The following is a 23616-nucleotide window of genomic DNA, read 5'->3' as shown; positions in this document are numbered from 1 at the left end:
TGAAAAATTGAAAAATGCGACAAATTTATCTCCCCCCTCCTAGATATTAACGCAAGATTCATTATCAATAAAGTAATCACACGTTGAATACATTGTACTAACCCCATAAAAGCTCATATAGAAAATTGCAACTCCCCCTACCTCCCAAGATTTTTGTGAATTGACGCCCCCGGCTTGTCGATAGCAAACATGACGCTACTTTTGCAATATATACAAGTTCACATTGATTAAATAAATGCTTCAAAAATATCGCTTGGTTTTTATCAATACTGGTATTTAAAGAATGCGATGTTATAGATTAAAAGTAACTATAAATACTAAAATAGGAGAAATAAAAGAACAATAATAATAAAAAGAAAATCTCAAGAGCTTTGAATTTACATCCAAAGGATCTCGTGTTTTCACCAAAACTAGATTACGTCGTGGCAGATCTAACGAATGCTTCAACAGGACAGTGGTTCTCTGCTATTTCGGGCAGTTTCTACTCTTTCATATTTTGATTTTGCACTTTACTGTAAAAAAAAAAAATGGACTTTTATAGCTTGAAACAAGGTAAATTCTCAAAAAGCAACAGTTTTTTTTTTATAGATATTCCTTTTGTATACATAAAACACAAAACCGTAATAGAAAAAAGAAAACGCAAACAAAGAAAGAGAGAATAGAATTGAATTTACCTCCGCATGTCTGGCACTACAAAGACCTATTCTAGGAATGAAGGCAGTCCAAAAACGAAATATCGGGCCGTATTTTTCTGGATATTCCTTGAAAAGCAGTCGTGTCATTTCTGTAATAAAAAAAAAAAAAATTAACATCAATAATAAAACAAAAAAAAATACAACAAAAAAAAATGCAAATCAGCAGCAAAACTGCACACAGAAAGCAACAGAGGATATCATCCAGGTACCAGGATAGGTCCGGTGACTCCCTACCAAATAATTGCCTGTTTCTTTCCCCCTAGAATGTTGACTATTTGCACCTATGCATTGAAGCAGATGTGATGCAGAGCAACAATACTGCTTTCGTTGTTTTTTCACTCGTGATCACATCAGTAGCTTGCAAGATGTAAATAGCTTGCAAAAAGACATTTTTTTCGATATGGGGACAGCGATTCCGAAATAAAAAAATCCATACGAAAATTAAAAATTTTTGGTAATTTTCCTTCAAAAAAAATTACTATTAGCCTACTCAACAGTATTAACAAGAAGCAAAACGGAACTGTCAAGTTCCAAAAGTAAATTCCATAGGAATCATTTAATTTCGGACTCAAATAGATGAATGAATTATCCCTTAGAATACGTAGTCTTATATTTTGTATTTGTTCCAACTTTCAAAAAAAAACGAAAAATTTGATCGCAAAATTTCAAGTCCCTATTAGTTTTGTTTTTTTTATGAAATTTTCGGCTGTTATACTTTTTCTGTTTTTTTATCAAGTATAATTAAAAAATCATGAAAGTTGCTTTTAGGATTTTTGGAATTATGAAAAACTTTATAACTGCTATATACCAAATTACTCCGTAAAGTTCGAAATCATTTTAGAGGTTCTCTTGCATCAGTCTTTCTTGGCTTATCAAGAACTAATTCTGCTATCGTTACCCAAAGGTAGCTATTTTTCAGTGAATGCTCGACGGATAAAAAGGTCATAATGTTCTAGGAACTAAAACTTGCATTAGTTTCCCCATAAGCAAAACCTTTGGTAACTTTTTAATTCTAAACTTTAAGGTAAAAAAAAGAAAAGCCTTTTTAATTTTATTAGAATCTAGGCGAGCAATAAATTTTTATTGCTATTGAAAAGAAGACAAACTGTACAAATCAAACAATGCCAAGTGCTTATAGAGTTATGTTTCATTTCCTCGGAGCCCAGATAAAGAAAATTATATACCTTATTATTCTAACGCAATATCTTATGGTCGCTTGGCACAAAGCCTAGGGAATAAATGGTACCAAACCTATAGAAGGGGGGGGGGGGATACTACATAGAATTTAGACTTTCTTCCATTTTTAGGTTTTTTGCTTGAGAACTGTCATAAAAAAAGCAAAGATTTTTGCGAAAACCTTTCAGGTCTTCTTGTTGAAACGTCTTTGCAGAGGATCGTGTCTATGACTGGAGGATATTCCATGATCGATTTCCGTCTCAAAATGCTTTCTCCCAGGTTGAAAATAGGATTCCAAGTCACAACCATAGACGCACTAGTACATATTAAACCATAGTTATGATACGTTTTCGCAAGGTCATTGTGTTTTTTTGCTTTCGTGCCACCAGCAAAGGTTTGTTAAGGCATTTGGAGAAGCCACACAGGTTATTTAAGTCTCCTTGTCTAAACTAATTGATTGATTACGGTTGCTTCAAACCACAGTTTATATAATTAGCAGTATGATCTTTCCCTATCTCACCCATTATAAAAACCCGGACCGAGGTGCGAGTGCTCCAGAGAACGTATAAACATAAGCGGCATTAGATCTTTTCACGGGTAGACAAAGAATAATCACCTACGGAACAAGTACTGACAAAACCACTTGGCCGGCTCACCAATAAGTGGACAATAAGTGCACAAATAAGTGGGAGGAGCTTTTTGTTCGCACCGAGAATGAAGAGCCAGAAATCATCTGCGGTAAACTTACTGGATAATTATATAAACTGTGCTTCAAACGTTTCGGTTATGTGTATGGCGGCTGTCTACTTTCTCACGTCTTGTAATGTTTTTTTTTTACATTATACGGTATCTACTCAGGTATTATAGAGTCAATTTTAAATATTCAGGTAATATGAGCCTGAAAATATTAATCTAATATTAGAAATATGTCAGTCTAAAAATAGTCTGAAAATATACCCTCTATCGGTAACCTTTCCCTTTTTTCCAGCTTTGAATAAACACTCAAGGTTTTGTTTATTTTTGGTTATATTCAGTTATTTTTTTTCCTTTTGTATTGCTTTCTTTTTCTATAAATCGTTGCTTTGTTGGTCTATTGGAGTGTTTTTGCAATTTTATTTACTTTCATTTTATACTGCTTGATTTTGAGATAAATAAATAAAACTAGCCCATCTTCATCAGAAACTTAGGAGATGTAATAACAATCTTAACTAAATCTTTAACGACTAAACAAATCAGCAAAACGTAAATCAGTAAACAAGTAAATAAATCTTAAAACGGGTGAATTTTAAATTGAATACAAAATGAAGCTTGAAACGAACAAAAATCTTCAAACAAGAATTTGGGTTTTGCCTCTTTCTTTCACTGTAAAAGTCCAAAACCTACTGCGTCATTTCCGCTTTGCTGAAAATGAATTATATTACCAATATTTCCTTTTGTGCTTATTACAATACTGAAAATAAACATAAAAATTACAGAAGATTTTATTTTGAACTAATGAGCTTTCAGCAATTTATAATTATATATCAAATATTCAGTTGAGTTTTATTAGCTCTTTCCAAGACTGTTCAAGACAAATATTACTTCACTACAAACTAAAGTTTGACACTGCCCCCTTAGTAGTATGCTTATATTGAATTCTATAGAGGCCCTAGGAATTACCATGTTATTCTATAGAGGCCATAGGAACCACGTTCTATAGAGGCCAAAGGAAGACGTTTCTATGGGACCTCTACACCTTTTCAAAGAGATTCAGAGCGATCGAAGAGATGCTCAGAATCGAAAATAAATGGGATCTGCCTCAAAGGCAAGGCTCAGAGGCCCTTCGTTCCCCCATTTCTGAGGGCAGGGGAGGGAGGTGGTCAATTTTGGAGGGAAAACTAAAAATACTCAGAAAGTTTCTTTTGAATTTCTTTCATTGAAATGCAAGAGTTGGAATATTTCAGTAGTGTTTTGTTGTGCTTTACCTTGTCACAGTTACATTGTATTGATTTTCATAGTTCATTTTGAATTTCTTTCATTGAAATGCAAGAGTTGGAATATTTCAGTAGTGTTTTGTTGTGCTTTACCTTGTCACAGTTACATTCTCTTGATTTTTCGAAGTTCATTTTGAATTTCTGTCGTGAAATGCAAGAGTTGGAATATTTCAGTAGTGTTTTGTTGTGCTTTACCTTGTCACAGTTACATTCTGTTGATTTTCATAGTTCATTTTGAATTTCTTTCATTGAAATGCAAGAGTTGGAATATTTCAGTAGTGTTTTGTTGTGCTTTACCTTGTCACAGTTACATTCTCTTAATTTTTCAAAGTTCATTTTGAATTTCTTTCGTTGAAATGCAAGAGTTGGAATATTTCAGTAGTGACTTGTTGTGCTTTACCTTGTCACAGTTACATTCTCTTGATTTTTCGAAGTTCATTTAGAATTTCTGTCGTGAAATGCAAGAGTTGGAATATTTCAGTAGTGTTTTGTTGTGCTTTACCTTGTCAAAGTTACATTATGTTGATTTTCATAGTTCATTTTGAATTTCTTTCATTGAAATGCAAGAGTTGGAATATTTCAGTAGTGTTTTGTTGTGCTTTACCTTGTCACAGCTACATTCTCTTAATTTTTCAAAGTTCATTTTGAATTTCTTTCGTGAAATGCAAGAATTGGAATATTTCAGTAGTGTCTTGTCGTGGTTTACCTTGTCACAGCTATATTCTCATGATTTTTCAAAGTTCATTTTGAATTTCTGTCGTGAAATGCAAGAGTTGGAATATTTCAGTAGTGGCTTGTTGTGCTTTACCTTGTCACAGTTACATTCTCTTGATTTTTCGAAGTTCATTTTGAATTTCTGTCGTAAAATGCAAGAGTTGAAATATTTCAGTAGTGACTTGTTGTGCTTTACCTTGTCACAGGTACATTCTCTTGATTTTTCAATGTTCATTTTGAATTTCTGTTTTAAAATACAATAGTTGGAATATTTCAGTAGTGTTTTGTTGCGCTTTACCTTGTCACAGTTACATTCTGTTGATTTTCATAGTTCATTTTGAATTTATTTCATTGAAATGCAAAAGCTAGAACATTTAAGTAGTGTCTTGCCGTGGTTTACCTTGTCACAGCTACTTTCTCATGATTTTCATAGTTCATTTTGAATTTCTTTCATTGAAATGCAAGAATTGGAATATTTCATTAGTGTCTTGTCGTGGTTTACCTTGTCACAGCTACATTCTCATGATTTTTCAAAGTTGATTTTGGATTTCTTTCGTTGAAATGCAAGAGTTGGAGTATTTCAGTAGTGACTTGTTGTGCTTTACCTTGTCACAGTTACATTCTCATGACTTTTCGAAGTTCATTTTGAATTTCTGTCGTGAAATGCAAGAGTTGGAATATTTAAGTAGTGTTTTGTTGTGCTTTACCTTGTCACAGTTACATTCTGTTGATTTTCATAGTTCATTTTGAATTTCTTTCATTGAAATGCAAGAGTTGGAATATTTCAGTAGTGTTTTGTTGTGCTTTACCTTGTCACAGTTGCATTCTCTTAATTTTTCAAAGTCCATTTTGAATTTCTTTCGTTAAATGAAAGAATTGGAATATTTCAGTAGTGTATTGTAGTGGTTTACCTTGTCACAGCTACATTCTTATGATTTTTCAAAGTTCATTTTGGATTTCTTTCATTGAAATGCAAGAGTTGGAATATTTCAGTAGTGACTGGTTGTGCTTTTCCTTGCCACAGTTACATTCTCTTGATTTTTCGAAGTTCATTTTGAATCTCTGTCGTGAAATGCAAGAGTTGGAATACTTCAGTAGTGTTTTGTTGTGCTTTACCTTGTCACAGTTACATTCTGTTGATTTTCATAGTTCATTTTGAATTTCTTTCATTGAAATGCAAGAGTTGGAATATTTCAGTAGTGTTCTGTTGTGCTTTACCTTGTCACAGTTACATTCTCTTAATTTTTCAAAGTTCATTTTTGAATTTCTTTCGTGAAATGCAAGAATTGGAATATTTCAGTAGTGTCTTGTCGTGGTTTACCTTGCCACAGCTACATTCTCATGATTTTTCAAAGTTCATTTTGAATTTCTGTCGTGAAATGCAAGAGTTGGAATATTTCAGTAGTGACTTGTTGCTCTTTACCTTGTCACAGTTACATTCTCTTGATTTTTCGAAGTTAATTTTGAATTTCTGTCGTGAAATGCAAGAGTTGGAAAATTAGGGTCTTAGTCCACCAGCCTGAATGGTGGAAATCCACTAGCTCAGTATTAGGGTCTTAGTCCGCCAGCCTGAATGGAGGAAATCCAATAACTCAGTATTGGGATCTTAGTCCAACAGTCTTGAATGGTGGAAATCCACTAGCTCAGTATTGGGGTTTTAGTCCACCAGCCTGAATGGTGGAATTCCACAGCTTTACCTTGTCACAGTTACATTCTCTTGATTTTTCGAAGTTCATTTTGAATTTCTGTCGTGAAATGCAAGAGTTGGAATATTTCAGTAGTGTTTTGTTGTGCTTTACCTTGTCACAGTTACATTCTGTTGATTTTCATAGTTCATTTTGAATTTCTTTCATTGAAATGCAAGAGTTGGAATATTTCAGTAGTGTTCTGTTGTGCTTTACCTTGTCACAGTTACATTCTCTTAATTTTTCAAAGTTCATTTTTGAATTTCTTTCGTGAAATGCAAGAATTGGAATATTTCAGTAGTGTCTTGTCGTGGTTTACCTTGCCACAGCTACATTCTCATGATTTTTCAAAGTTCATTTTGAATTTCTGTCGCGAAATGCAAGAGTTGGAATATTTCAGTACTGAATTGTTGTGCTTTACCTTGTCACTGTTACATTCTCTTGATTTTTCGAAGTTCATTTTGAATTTCTGTCGTGAAATGCAAGAGTTGGAAAATTGGGGTCTTAGTCCACCAGCCTGAATGGTGGAAATCCACTAGCTCAGTATTGGGGTCTCAGTCCACCAGCCTGAATGGTGGAAATCCACAAGCTCAGCATTGGGGTCACAGTCCACCAGCCTGAAGGGTGGAAATTCACTAGCTCAGAATTGGGGTCTTAGTCCACCAGCCTGAATGGTGGAAATTCACTAGCTCAGAATTGGGGTCTTAGTCCACCAGCCTGAATGGTGGAAATCCACTAGATCAGTATTGGGGTCTCAGTCCACCAGCGTGAATGGTGGAAATTCACTAGCTCAGAATTAGGGTCTTAGTCCACCAGCCTGGATGGTGGAAATTCACTAGCTCAGAATTGGGGTCTTAGTCCACCAGACTGAATGGTTGAAATTCACTAACTCAGAATTGGGGTCTTAGTCAGTGTTCAGATTGGAGCGTTGGAGTCCGACTATCTGGGCTTTATTTGTCAAGGCCTGAATGCTAAGCGACGGACATAAGCTCGATTGGGAGCCCCATTGTGAAAATGGAAAACAAAAAACAAAAATATATTGTTGGTATGTGTGTAGAGCATGGCATGGTTACCGCTAGGGCAACAGTCTAACCGTTGACAGTTTTAGGTATCCGTGAATAAGTTCTAAGGCAAGAGTGGAAGTTGGGACAAATTTTTGGAGGTGCCCGCCTCACCTGCCCAGAGTCTCAGGCAAGTAGCCCTAAATTTGAAAAAGTGGAAATTGGCTCAGATTTTCTAAACTGAGCTGTGACAATGAATAGATACTATTGGGAAAGTGATTGGAGACGCTGGGCATCCGTGAACAAGTGCTAAATTGAGAGAGGAATTTGGGACAATATTTGGGGGCGCTCACCCGCCCAGAGTCTCCGGCAGGTGACCCAAAAATTCAAAAAACACACAGAGATGACGGACACAAAGAGACGATTCACACACAGAGAGGACAAACACACAGAAACGACTCATAGAGAAGACACATGCACAGAGACGATACACACACACACAGAGTCAACGCACACAGAGCGATGAGACACACACACAGAAATGACAAACACACATAGAGACAACACACACACACACACAGACAACATCCACACAGAGACGACACGCACACACACAGACGACACACTCAAAGTGACGACTTACACATAGAGACGACAAACACACAGAGACGAAACAGATAGAGAGCAGACACACACACAGAGACGACACACACAAAGAGACTACTTATACATAGATACTACGCACAAACACACAGAGAACAAACACACACAGAGACGAGACAGGTAGAAAGACGACACGCAAACAGAGACGACACACACACAGACACAACACCCAAACACATACGACACACACAAAGAGACGACAAACGCAAAGAGAGGACAAACACACACAAACGACACACACACACAGAGATGACACACACCTAGAGACAACACACACAGAGAGATGGCAGACACAAAGATACGAAACACCCACAGAGACGTCACATGCATAGAGACGACACACACACACAGATTCCACTCACACACAGAGAGGACAAACACACAGAGACGACAGACACAAAGAGACTAATCACACACAGAGATGACAAACACACAGAAACGACACAAAGAGAGGACACATGCACAGAGACGATGCACAAACAAAGAGTCAACACACACAGAGAGACGAGACACACACACAGAAATTAAAAACACACATATAGACGACACACACACAGACACGACACACACACACACATACGAAACACACATAGAGACAACACACACATAGAGACAACATACACACACACAGAGAAAACATCCACACAGAGACGACACACACACACACAGAGAAGACACACACACACAAAGACGACACACTCATAGCGAAGAATTACGCACAGAGACGACACACACACAGATTCGACACGCACACAGACACGACACACACACACAGAGACGAAAAACACATAGAGACTACACAGACACAGAGACGACACACACACAGAGACGACAACACATAGAGAGACAACACGCACATAGAGACGACAAACACACAGAGACAACACACACACACAGATACGAAACACCCACAGAGACGACACATGCACAGAGACGACACACACACACGCAGAGCCAACTCACGCACAGAGAGGACAAACACACAAACACGACAAACACAAAGACACAACTCACACACAGAGATGACAAACGCACAGACACGACACACAAAGAGAGACGACACAAACAAACATAGAGACAACAGACACAGAGACGACACACACACACAGATAAGAAACACACACACACAGACGACACATACACAGAGGCAACACACACATAGAGACAACAAACATACAGAAAAGACACAAAAACAGAGACGACACACTCACATAGAGATGACACACACACACACACATACATATACACATATATACACAAACACATACACACAAACACACACAGACACATACACAGACACATACACATACACATACACCGACACATACACATACACACACACAAAAACACACACATACACATACACAGACACATACACATACACAAACACAAACACATACACATACACACACACAGACACATACACATGCACATTCACATACACATACACATACACATACACAAACAAAAACACAAATACAAACACACACAAACAAACATAAAAACAAAAAAACAAACACACATACACACACAAACACACCCACACACACACACAAAGACAACAAACACAGAGAAGACGAGAACACAGAGAGAAGACTCTGTGGGTGTTTCGTATCTGTGTGTGTGTGTTGTCTCTGTGTGTTTGTCATCTCTGTGTGCGTGTCGTCTCTCTATGCGTTGTCGTCTCTGTGTGTGTGTCGTCTCTGTGTCTGTGTTGTCTCTATGTGTGTGTCGTCTCTCTGTGTGTGTGTGTCGTGTCTGAGTGATTGTAGTCTCTGTGTGTGTGTCGTATATCTGTGTAAGTATTCACTTTGAGTGTGTCGTCTCTGTGTGTGTGTGTCGTCTCTGTGTGTGTGTCGTCTCTGTGTGGTTGTTGTCTCTGTGTGTGTGTGTGTTGTCTCTATGTGTGTGTCGTCTCTATGTGTGTTTCGTATCTGTGTGTGTGTGTCTACTCTGTATTTGTGTCTTCTCTATGTGTGTTTGTCTTTTCTTTGTGTATGGCTCGTTTCTGTGTGTGTGGTGACTTTGTGTGTGTGTGCATAGTATCTTTGATGGTGTCGTCTATATGTCTGGTGTCTGTTTGTTGGTAACATCTCTATTTGATTCGTTTCATTGTGTCTGTATTCTGTTTGTTTTTGTGCTCTCTGTGTGTGAATCGACTCTGTGTGTGTGTGTCGTCTCTCTGCCTGTGATGTCTCTGTGTGTGTTTCGTCTCTGTGTGTCTGCCCTCTCTGTGTGTGTGTTTTCTCTATGTGTGTGTCTTCTGTGTGTGTGTGTGTCGTGTCTGTGTGTTTGTACTCTCTGTGCGTGTGTCGTCTCTGTGTGTTGACACTGTGTGTGTATCGTCTCTGTGCATGTGTCGTCTCTATATGTCGTTTCTGTGTGTTTGTCCTCTCTGTGTGTGATTCGTATCTTTGTGTCTGTCGTATCTGTGTGTTTGTCCTCTCTAGTGTGAGTGGACTCTGTGTGTGTGTGTCGTCTCTGTGCATGTGTCGTCTCTGTGGGTGTTTCGTATCTGTGTGTCTGCCATCTCTATGGCTGTGTTGTCTCTATGTGTGTGTAATCTCTGTGTGTGTGTAATCTCTGTGTGTGTGTGTCGTTTCTGTGTGTTTGTCCTCTCTGTGCGTGTGTCGTCTCTTTGTGTGTTTCGTATCTGTGTGTGTGTTGTCTCTGTGTGTTTTTCTTCTCTGTGTTAGTGTCGTCTCTCTCTGTGTGTCGTGTCTGTGTGTGTGTGTCGTCTCTATGTATAAGTCGTCACTTTGAGTGTGTCGTCTCTGTGTGTGTGCCTTCTCTCTGTGTGTGTCGTCTCTGTGTGTGTGTCTTCTGTGTGTGTGTGTTTCGTCTCTATCTGTTAGTCGTCACTTTGAGTGTGTCGCCTCTCTGTGTGTGTGTCGTCTCTTTGTGGCTGTTGTCTCTGTGTGTGTGTGTTGTCTCTATGTGTGTGTGTGTGGTCTCTATGTGTGTGTCGTCTCTATGTGTGTTTCGTATCTGTTTGTGTGTGACGTCTCTTTGTGTGTGTCGTCTCTATGTGTTTTTGTCATTTCTGTGTGTGTGTCTCATCTCTCTTTATGTGTTGACTCTGTGTGTGTGTATCGTCTCTTTGCATGTGTCGTCCCTATGTGTCGTTTCTGTGTGTTTGTCCTCTCTGTGTGTGATTCGTCTCTTTGTGTCTGTCGTCTCTGTGTGTTTTTTGAATTTTTGGGTAACCTGCCGGAGACTATGGGCGGGTGAACGCCCCCAAATATTGTCCCAAATTCCTCTCTCAATTTATCACTTGTTCATGGATGCCCAGCGTCTCCAATCACTTTCCCAATAGTATATATTCATTGTCTCAGCTCAGTTTAGAAAATCTGAACCAATTTCCACTTTTTCAAATTTAGGGTTACTTGCCTGAGACTCTGAGCAGGTGAGGCGGGCACCTCCAAAAATTTGTCCCAACTTCCACTCTTGCCTTAGAACTTATTCACGGATACCTAAAACCTTCAACGGTTAGACTGTTGCCCTAGCGGTAACCATGCCATGCTCTACACACATACCAACAATATATTTTTGTTTTTTGTTTTCCATTTTCACAATGGGGCTCCCAATCGAGCTCATGTCCGCCACTTGGCATTCAGACCTTGACAAATAAAGCCCAGAGAGTCGGACCCCAACGCTCCAATCTGAACCCTGACTAAGACCCCAATTCTGAGCTAGTGAATTTCCACAATTCGGGCTGGTGGACTAATACCCCACTTATGAGCTCGTGAATTTAAACCATTCAGGCTGGTCGACTGAGACCCTAATTCTGAGCTAGTGAATTTCGACCATTCAGGCTGGTGGACTAAAACCCCAATTCTGAGCTAGTGGATTTCCATCATTCAGGCTGGTGGACTAAGACCCCAATTCTGAGCTAGTGGATTTCCACCATTCATGCAGGTGGACTAGGACCCCAATTCTGAGCTAGTGAATTTCCACCGTTCAGGCTGGTGGACTTTGACCCCAATACTGAGCTAGTGGATTTCCAGCATTCAGGCTGGTGGACTAAGACCCCAATACTGAGCTAGTGGATTTCTACCATTCAGGCTGGTGGACTAAGACCCCCAATTTTCCAACTCTTGCATTTCACGACAGAAAATCAAAATGAACTTCGAAAAATCAAGAGAATGTATCTGTGACAAGGTAAAGCACAACAAGTCAGTACTGAAATATTCCAACTCTTGCATTTCACGACAGAAATTCAAAATGAACTTTGAAAAATCAAAAGAATGTAGCTGTGACAAGGTAAACCACGACAAGACACTACTGAAATATTCCAATTCTTGCATTTGCACGAAAGAAATTAAAAATGAACTTTGAAAAATTAAGAGAATGTAACTGTGACAAGGTAAAGCACAACAAAACACTACTGAAATATTCCAACTCTTGCATTTCACGACAGTAATTCAAAATTCAGAAATATATATATATATATATATATATATATATATATATATATATATATATATATATATATATATATATAATTACCATTGCATACCAAATTTAAATACTGTTAAACTGCTTCGTGTGCAGTTAGACAACGACCTTAAATGGAACTCCCATATTTCCCACTTATTTAGGTCAGGTTGTTTTCTCCTTAAATCTTTCTCCCTTCTAAAACGGTTCTCCATATCAATCCAAAACCTTAAAAAAAATTATTTTTCTCATATAAGACCCTGTCTGGAATATGCTTGTCCTGTATGGTACCTTGGGCTGACCAAAGGCCAATGTTTGAAAATAAAACGTATTCAAAAAACAGCAATAAAAATTAATCTGGGGACTGTCAGTGCTGGACATGATTAAGGTTTGGCTAAACTTGAATTTGTTACATTTGAATCATGACGTCACATCCGTATTCTGGACTTCTGTCAGAAGTGCCTTAGTTCTGACTATCCTCGACGTTTTCTCCCTCCCTTTAAAGAAAATCCCCCAACCCTTGCTAATACAAGACTCAATGCTCGTAGAGCTCCAAATACCCAACTGGACCTGTACCCCCAAATGATGACCATGAGGTACGAAAACTCTTTTATCTCCTATTTTGTTTCCCATTTTAATAATTGATATAACTTTTGTTTTATATTTGTCCCCTAACATCTGTTTTATTATTGATTCAATTTTTTTTTTATGTTTATCCCATAACATTTGTTTTGTTATGGTAATTCTGACGTGCTTATGCTACTTTTGTGCTATTTTGGCCAATAAATCAGATTCTATTCTATATATATGTTTATTTCTGAAAATGAATATCACAAGCCAAAATTGGCCGAATTCGTAATTCAGAGGCAATAAATAGAGTCAATATATATATACATATATATATATATATATATATATATATATATATATATATATATATATATATATATATATATATATATATATATATATATATATATATATATATATATATATATATATATATATATATATATATATATATATATATATATATATATATATATATATATATATATATATATATATATATATATATATATATATATATATATATATATATATATATATATATATATATATATATATATATATATATATATATATATATATATATATATATATATATATATATATTATATTATGTATGGTTGGTATAACTGATAAGGTTGGTAAGAAAAAAGTCAACATGTCAAAAAGGTACTTCTGTATTCATAGATTTATTACATCTGTGATAAAGTCCAGAGTTCGTTGTCTGTTTTCTTAGCATGACTTCAAAAGTTAAAAGAAAATATGTTTTTGGACTAAGGAGTTGTGGCACCGTGAATTTGAGGTCGTAAGGTCTTCCGAACCTAAATTTTTTATAATTCAGAAGGCAAGATAAGGTATAAATTATAAAATGACACGCCAGAACATTTTTGAAGAAAAGTAAATTTTCGTACTTTTCCCCGTCAAATTGGGCTTATATATGTCTATTTGGATGGGCTAAAGCGGCTCTACAGCTGATATCCAACTAGAGGGTGAAACCATCGAGACTGTTGAAGAGTTCCGCTACCTTAGTTCTATCCTAACATCGAACGGAGGTGCAGAAGCTGACGTTAGAGCTCGAATAGGAAAGGCATGGGGTGCCTTCACAAGCATGAAGAAGTTGCTTTGGAATAGACATGAAATTAGCATCAAAACGAAGATGAACATCTACAAGGCAACTTTTCGATCTATCTTGCTGCACGCCTGTGAAACTTGGCCTTTAAAGGCCGAAGAAATAGGTTCACTAATAGTATTCGACCATCAATGCATGAGACACATACTACGGGTCAGCCAATGGTCTCATATCTCAAATGCTGAGGTTCGAAGGCGTTGCGCCCAGAAGCCCCCCTCTCAGTAATCATAAAACAACGACGACTGAAATTCCTGGGACACACACTATGACGGCCAGCTGGAACCATATCCCGCAATGTCCTAACCTGCGACCCTCTTCCAACTTGGAAACGGAGATCAGATGGCCAAAGAAAGACTCTCTGGCAGACATTAAAGAAAGACCTGAATCCATGGGGTGGCTTCCGCCGACACGGACGTTGTTGGAATAAGGACTGGCTGAAGATTGCAGAAGAGGCTGCTGCTGACATATCGTGTTGGACTACGTCAGTCATCCCGTCGTCCATTGGTGCCGGGCAGGATGGATCATCGTATGGTTCCCGCCGAAAGTAAGTGAAGTATATATATATATATATATATATATATATATATATATATATATATATATATATATATATATATATATATATATATATATATATATATATATATATATATATATATATATATATATATATATATATATATATATATATATATATATATATATATATATATATATATATATATATATATATATATATATATATATATATATATATATATATATATATATATAAAATATATGTATATATATATATATATATATATATATATATATATATATATATATATATATATATATATATATATATATATATATATATATATATATATATATATATATAGTGGGGAGTCATCCCCTGGATTTGTAACTAGTTTTTCTTGGTGCTATTTTTTTTTTTTATAGTTCCTGAGATTTTAAAATATGTATGTTTGAAGTTTTAATCCTGTGGTAAGAATGAAAAGATTTTGAATCGCAGTATTTTATACAAGTTGACTCTATATTTCTGAGTATATATTCCACAATTGTACGTACTTTTGTTTATTTGACTATTTACGCAAGGATAATCGCACTTTGGAAGGCTGTCACTACAGTTACAACCATGATTGATCATAAAAAGAAGAACCATGTACAGGATGTGCTGGCCAGCTGAAGAACAGTAAGTACACAGTTTCACATTTCCGAATACACACTGCTGGCACTTTTGGTGACAAAATCTCCCAGTAGACTGGTAACAATCATATACGTATATGATTTTTAATTAAGATATTTCCCAAACTTAATGCAGAGGCCCTCAAAAAAGATTTCCAGAAGAGTGTAAGCCAACAAAACTTCTGTGGAAAGTTTTGTGAATATTTTACAACTAAAGGTCATCCAGGGAGAAGGGCGTAGAATACCCAGCATTACTTTTTCATTGTCTAAGACGTGCTATATTCAGTCTAAACTTAAAAAGGTATCTTTATTAAGCAGAGTATTTAGTTTACTTCTTCGGAATGTCCAAATAAACAAATCTTCAGATAGGTGGCTGTAAATACATTTTAGAAGAAAAAATTCCATAGTACTTAATTTTCATACATAATAATCCATGCCACAATCTGTTTTCAATTCATGCGGAGATAATATGATGTTTTACCAGTATTCAAAGTTATTTGATTTGTAAAAAGTTAAGCTTTGAAGCTAGGGCATCTTACTTCAACAAAATGTTGGAAAATTTTGAGAACCAAAACTTCAAAATAGAAAAGGTTACAAAAGAAATTTCGTTGCTAAGTAAACGAAGCAATTTCGTATATAAGGAAGTTCATGTCATCTTGCAAACGATGCCAAACGCATACTTTTCGTAGCCCTCCTCGATTAAAATATAAAAGGAAACACATCAAGAATTTCAGAAAACAAACCCCGAAATCGGAATTTTGCATTGGAGATCAACTTTCTAGAAGTATTTTAAAAAAAGAAAAAATCAATTAGAGATACGGAATTTTATTCTCAAGTTCTAACGGATATAATTTAATTTTCAGCAGGCGTACGTCATAAGACTATTCCAAAAAAGCGCACTTTCCCAGCTAGAATAGTTTTGTTTTGATACCATCAACAATAAAACTACTAAAAAACTACTAGACATTTCACCAACTTAACTAAACTTTCTTAACCCCATTCCACGATTCCCACACTCAGAAAAAAATGTCAAGTTTGCGTTTTCTACCACTTCAGAGCTACAGACCGCTGATCGCAACACACAAAAAGCATTCGGATCTACAAAATCATTAGTGTTGCTCCACAACACAAAAAACGAAAAGTTACCAAGGTGAGACTATCAATGATTTTCTAAAAAAAAAAAAAAACAGGTAAAGTGGGATTTCGATGTAGAGCTCCTGCATCCTACCAGACCTTAATTTATTATTGTAAGTCTAATTAGACAACCTCTAACCGAAGGGATTTATACCATCTTTTTTTTTCTTCTTTTTTTTAAGAATACCGAAAACAAAAACACTAGACACTGAACATTAAGAAACAAACGAACAGAAAAAGGAGCCCCAGAGAGCGTCAAATCTATATCATAGAACACAAAAATTAACATGGGAAAATAAAAAAAATAAAAATCACACATGCAAAGTTATGTCTGCGCCAGACTATAATCACGCCCCTAGACCGGCCTAGATCTTTATTGGTCAAACATTAAAGACAGTCAAAGACACAAAACGGGCACATTTTTATTCCATTATTATTTAATTTTCCTGGATGGATTGCTCCTTCAGAAGAATACAGGACCTTGTCCACTGTTAGGATAGGCATTATGTATAGTGCATTGCATGTCCTACCCTCTTTCATTACTTCAATGCAATGCAATGCAAATGGGTGTATGGGTACAAAACAAACTTACAAGACAAGTAAACAAAATCTGGTTAAAAAAAAAGTTATAAATACTGTATTTGCAAGAAATAAAAGAAGAATAATACCTCCTTTTTTAAGTTTTTGAATCAACTCAGGAACATTGCCCAGTATTGGCCACCCATTTGGACCAGGAATGAGGTCAACTTTCTGTCTGAACGCGCGAAAGGTCAAATACCATGGTATAAGCTTGCCTGTTACTAGTACTACCAATACTACCAGAAGCAAGTGTAGAAGCATACTGCTTCTTATCTAAAGCGCAATTCCTGAAAGAAGCACATTCTTAAGACGCATTCATAACGAAATTCAGTTAGCATCAAAATTTAATCAGCCCCAGATTATTCATAAAAAAGAAAAGGTTAAAAAGTCTATGGATCAAAAGTCCATTAAAAGAAGTCCAATAAGTCCACAGTTAAAAGCAGGTTATATATAACTTGATGAAAAAGAATATTTTATGCTACAAATATAATCTAAAAAGGGGTAAAATAACATTTATCTTCAGTTGGTCCACGGATTGAGACTACAAAGTCTAAAGATTCAGATATTTTTTGTATTCATTAATATACACATTTTTCGACAAATAAAATTATGCATAATTAAGTACTGAAAAGCATTTTCAAGCCAGGTATGAGTTCTATCTCGAATAAACCGGTAGGTCTGCATCCAGGGTAGCTCAACCGCTCTCAAAATTGTCAGTTTCTTTTTATGTTAACAGTAGAAAACATCCAGCCAAGGCCCTGGGCGTTTTCTCACAATTGAAAAAGTTTAGAAGAATAGGAAGGTAAGTCTGAAAACCAAGATTATAATACTGAAAACTAAATTGATTACAGTGGTCAAGTTTTGTTCCAAATCGTGGCCGCTTCAGAGGACGGGAGATGATTTGTTAGATGTTTCCAGAGGAATTGCAACAGATCATTTTGGATACCTGTTTGACTGAAAATACTTCAAATAGTAAGCTGTGCAAAAAACGTGATTCTATCCTACTTTCTATTGAGAGAAATGTTTAGATGGCTAAGACACCTTTTGCAGGTGAACAATGACAGATTGCCAAAGATCATCCTTTTTGGTCATCCATTTAGGGATAAACAAAAAGTATGTCGTTTCCAAATCGCGTGGGAGTAGGTCATGAGACAGAATGTATAGGAAACTGGAACCTCGTGAGGGTGTAAAGAGGGAGGCTTTGAAAAGATTGGGATGGAACTTGCGCAGCTATGTTGGTCTCGACGGTTTGGTGCTATAGTAAGTAGTTAGTAGTAGTAGTACTATGCACATAGTGCCTTTTGGTTAGTTCAAAATCCCCCTTAACATACCTTGAAAGTTTCAATTTAATACCCAAAGCCGTCCCTAGGTTATTACTGATTCCTCCTTTTGACAGCCAGCATGCACTTAGTGTATTTTTCACTTAGTTCAACATCCTCTCAACGTTCTCTGAACTTTAGATCTAGCCTTAGTTGTAGTAGAAGTAGAAGCACATAGTGCCTTTTCCTTAGCTCAATATCCCCTTCAACATACCCTGAAACTTTCAACTTGATACTCTAAGCTGTTCTTGATTACATTGCTGATATGCCCTTTTGACAACCTGCATAGGCATATCATGTTCTGATTTATTTCAACTTCTCCCAGAACGTTCCTTGAAATGTTCACCTTAATACCTTTAGCCTTAGTAGTAGTAGTAGTTAAAGTAGTTTACACATTTGACTTTTGGTCTGTTAGACATCCCTCTCATCATTTCCTCTGAAATATTCAACTTAATACCCTAGGTCATTCCTGGGATATTGCTGATATGCCCTTTCGGTAACCTGCATAGACAAAATGTGTTTTGATTTAGCTCAATGGTAACACTGCCCTCAACATTCCCTGAAAGTTTTATTTCAATACCCTTAGCCTTTTTGGAGACCCTGGATCAAAAAGTCCCCCTTCCTCAGCAACAAACGTGCATCAATGCACAAGGAATTGAGTTAAGTGTATTTTTATATATATTTTTTTTTAATTAAAACCCATATTAAACTTGAACTTAAAAAAAAATGGGCAAAATACATAATTTACAGGCCTCACCTCAAGGACTGTGGGGGAACATTTTATCCCCGAGGCATACTTATTGGACCTTTCAACTATATTGAACAACACGACTACCTCAAAATTTTGATCGAATGCATTTGGGGAGAGGTCAGAAAAAGGGGCATGGGAAGGGGCTAGCTGCCCTCCAATCAGTTTTGCCTATCAAAGAGGGCATTAGAACTTCCAATTTCCAATCAAATGAGCCCCCTCCGAAGTTTCTTGACAACTCCTTCTATGCAAAGTGGCTTGGGGAAAAAAAAATAACAATAGGCCTACAAAGAGTCCTCTTTACTCTGTACTTAGCCAACAATATTGCACAGCCTCTGATTATCAAATGTTGGAATTGTGCTAAATGCTGAGTCAATTAAAATACTAAATACAAACCAACTCATCAACTGCTTTACATTCTATTTCCCATTGAGGCTTATAATACAAAAAGGTTTAGTTGGATTGGAGCCAACAATTTTAGCTGCTCCTATTACTTTCAATTAGGAAAAAAATTAGACATTAAATTGTTAAAGGGCAACAATGTTTGATAATAGCATATAGCACGATAGCGCAAAAACTATAGCTTAAAGCTGCAATTTAAGGTCAGGTAAAGAATGAGAGGGTTGTAGAGCAGTAGCATAAAGATCGGACCTAAATATGTTTTTTTTTTTAAACAGGAATTCTATTTAAGGCAAAATTTGAACAAAACTAGCACTTTACTGAAAACTGAGCTTACCTTAAAACGCACTTGCTGGCGATAGGATGAATCCTGTGTCCGCCAGCTTCCGTGATGATAGTTAGTCCTCTGCGATGTCCCAAGCAGTGGTTCATGGTTTAATGAGCCACTCCCTATCCACTGATGACTTGAATGCCTCCATGCTGGAAGATGTCACCATTTTTTTTGCTGAGGGAAATCCACAAACTGACAACTCTATTTGACAAGAACTTGTTCCTTTGTCTGGTATTTGCTCGTTTCCGAAAAAGCTTATGAGGGTGACCACGAGTTCTCTTTGAATTGTCCGGTTGGAAAAGGCCCGTATTGGTATCCTAAGCATTTAGAAGCTTGTATACTGCAATCACATCGCCTCGTTTGCATCTATACAATAGAGATGGTATTCTGAGCTTGCGGAGACGGGATGGATTTGGTACATTACAGAGACCTTTAATACATTTTATTGCCCTCCTCTGGACTGATTCCATTGCTACTTGGTCAGTCTTGTTGATTGGGCTTACAACACACATTCCAAGTTCTGGCATTGGTCGAACTAGACTCTTATACAGCTTGCTCGAGTTCTTTAGATATGCTGGCTACTTAAAAACTATTCTGCTCTTCCTCCCGTTTTGTTTCATTGTTTTCAGTAAAGCTCTAATTTTACAAAATTTTACAAATATAGGGAAATATCACAAGTTAGTTTATTTGAACCAGTTTTGTAGATATATGTAGCACAAACTGCAAAGCAATAGTTTTGTTCATTTTAAGTTTCAAATTTGCTCTTAAATTCCATCAGAATATCACCTATCGAAGCATATAAATACAACCTTTCTCTTGAAACAACATGCTACGGGGGGGCCCTAAAGCATTGCAGTTACCTTTTGTTTAGGCTTGTTTGAAAGTACGATACGAGGGTCGTTTTTTAAACATCCGATAGGTTATAAATAAGAGACAATTTCATATAAACCAATAATGTATTATCAAAATATTGGTACACTTATGGTAGTTTTTATATAATTCCCAAAAAAATTGAGACTTTTGTCATATCTGTGGACAAGCTTTTCAGTACTCTCTTCAACGAAAGTTAGTGTCAATGAATTCAAATGATCCTCATAAACAGTTTGAAAGCACGTCACTCCAAGCTAGGTCTTCAGTTCAGCATAAAGATCAAAGTTGATGGGTGCAAAGTCAGGACTATATGGTGGAGAATCAAAAAATATCCGACTGAAATTGTTCAAGAAGCCATTGAGTTGAACCAGCAGTTTGTGGACAAGCATTACCATGAATCAGAACAACTCCAGTGCAAGTTGTGAGAATTGCACAGTCGCCTACAGCACATGCCCACTTTCTGCTGATCATGTAGAGTATGCATGGAGCAATCACAGGTTGAAAAAAAAACGACCTGGAACCAGTTCCAGTTTCCTGAGCCTGGGGCCAAGATTACTGAAGCTGTTTATTGTGAAACTTTACATCGTTTGTGTAGAGCCATTAAAAAAATGAAGAGGAAAGCTGACTGCTGGAGTTGTCCTGATCCATGATAATTCTTGTCCACACACTGCTGGTGCAACGCAGTGGCTTCTCAAACAATCTCAAAGGAATATTTTTGATAATTTGCCATATAGCTCTAACTTAGCACCCAGCAACTTTCATCTTTTCCTGAACTGAAGATGTGGCTTGAAGGGAAGCACTTTCAAACCAATGAGAGCCTTGAACCCAACGTCAAGGATCAATTGAATTCATTGGCAGCAAGATTCTTTGAAAAGAGCATTGAAAAGCTTGTCAACAGATGTGACAAATTAATGTCTTTTCAGTCCAAAAGTAATCATTTATGTGCCAATCTTTTGGTAGTAAAATTATTGCTTTATATGAACTTTTTGTTTTTTTTTATAAAAACCAATGAATATAACTCTTTTGATAATGTAACCAACATAAAAGTCAGCATGCAACATAGCAAGGACTGCTGACAAGTTTTGTTTCTAATGCCAGTTTTAATTCCATGTAGCAAAAGGGTTATATAACTATATTGCAATATTTACCTAGCAATTAACATGATCTTAAAACAATCACTGACTTATGTGGTGGAAATTGAACTCCATTTATGAACAATCCAGGAAAAATAACAGTAAAAAAGCATTGGCCAAAGAATTTGCCCAAAGGCCAATCAGGAAGAATAACAGTAAAAAAAACATTGGCTAAAGAATTTGCAAAACTGCCATCTCATTGTGACTGAGCAGGATCTTGAATAAGGTGGCAAGAGGACTCACAGAAAGCATGAATAAGACTTTCAAACATTCAAACTCTTGAACATCAGTGGAGGAAGGGAAGCAGGTAAATGATGGGTGGACTTTGGTACTAAGTCACAAGCAGAGGCAAAAACTACCAGGAACAGTCATCCAAACAAATGATTCTGAATGAAGACTGGGATGCGGACTGAGAGAGATAAAAATTCCTTACAAAAGAAACACAGCAGACCTAATTAAGGAATTTTCAATGGTATAGTCAGCCAAAGCCAGTAATGAGCTAATAAAGGATCTAAATAATGATTACTTGAGCACATTTGGGAAGTGCATTTAGAGCTGTTCCTAGGGTTGTTGGTGCCTGGGGAAAAATTAATTACAGCACCTGTGTCCCAACTCATATATAAGCAAAAACATTCAAATCAAAGTAGGTGACCCCCAACCTTGGTTGCCCCCCCCCCCCTTTTCATGGCTCTGAGTGGATCAAGAGGAGATGGCACACTATGGAAGAGACTGTAAACTACACACTTGAATTGCATGCAAAAGACCCAGAAGAAATCAATACTAGGGTTACTTAAAATAAAAATCTAAATGGTGGGCAGAGGCTGGCATCCCAAATTGTAAGATTGGATTAGTTGAAAAAGCTATTGATGATCTTCAACCATACAAAGCCCCTTGAGAAGATGAGGTATATCCCATAATTAGAAGCAATTGTGATGCCAAATAATTAAAAAGAGAACACAGAATTTTCAGGAGGATAAAATTAAAAACAAGGGCAAGGATTTAAGGAAACACATTGGTATTATCATTAATTTATAATGCTTTACTTTCAAGTCTAAGTCTAAGCATCATGTGCAATGTCATGAGGATGCTCATTAATTTTCACAGCGGGTTTCAACAATAGATCATTGACAAATTTTTATCAGTCAGGAAATTCCTTCACAAGGATACTAATCATAACTGAAAAAAAGAAGGGGACCTAGGAAAGTATCTTGGGGTGCTCTATTGTGGATTGGATGGGTATTAGAATAATGACTGTGATATTTGACTATTTGTGACTTATTTTATAAGGGAGGAGGCAACCACTTTCACTAAAAAAAAGTTAATATTGAATTCAGTGACAAGTTTCTTAAATATGAGAAACTTGAAGCTAGTTGCTACATTGTCTGTGACCACATCCAGCTATGAATGATTCTTCTTGGCATTAGGGCATGTGAAGAATTATCTGCAACCAATGATCAGAAATAACTGAGTTATCTGTGACCAAAGATCAGAAATAACCGACAGATTGATCTGATGATTGTTGCTGTTGAAAAGGCGGAGGTAAAGAATCAGGATTTAGATAGATAAGTCAATGACTTTGTTCCAAGCAGCAAAGTCTTTACTACCCTTGTTTTATGTATATTTGCACAAATTTTTGTGATTTTTTTTTTTTTGCATCTCCATAATACAATAAAAAATCCTTGCCCCCCCCCCCCCACATTTTTGTGAATAGGTGCATTAGAAGAATGTAAGGTAAATTTCTATTTTAGGGGATTTTTGATATCTCTGAAAGCAGTTGAGTTAGGTGAATGAAAATCTCAGGAAGTATCCAGAGTCTTTATTATCTCCTGGGAAGATATTTTGAAGCACCTGTCTTCCTTTTTTCTCCCT

The 23616-nt window shown here is 36.6% G+C and overlaps 1 protein-coding gene across 2 annotated transcripts in view; it reads right to left on the bottom strand.

The window, feature by feature from the left end:
• LOC148946522 (cytochrome P450 4C1-like) overlaps window positions 1-23616 on the bottom strand; it is a 175963-nt gene that overhangs the window by 140376 nt on the left and 11971 nt on the right. For both annotated transcript variants that reach the window (XM_089097408.1, XM_089097409.1), the window contains exons 2-3: window positions 17037-17234; window positions 675-784 (exon numbers count right to left, since the gene is read on the bottom strand). In XM_089097408.1, coding sequence (XP_088953534.1) covers window positions 675-784; window positions 17037-17208 — 282 coding nt within the window. In that variant the 5' untranslated portion in view covers window positions 17209-17234. The remainder of the gene's footprint in view (window positions 1-674; window positions 785-17036; window positions 17235-23616) is intronic.

This window comes from Artemia sp. Qi Xiang Cuo, chromosome 11 (genome assembly GCF_049724085.1).
Source record: "Artemia sp. Qi Xiang Cuo chromosome 11, ASM4972408v1, whole genome shotgun sequence".
Lineage (NCBI taxonomy): Eukaryota > Metazoa > Arthropoda > Branchiopoda > Anostraca > Artemiidae > Artemia > Artemia sp. Qi Xiang Cuo.
Note: the sequence above shows the minus strand (reverse complement) of the source record. Positions and strands in the feature narration are given on the sequence as shown.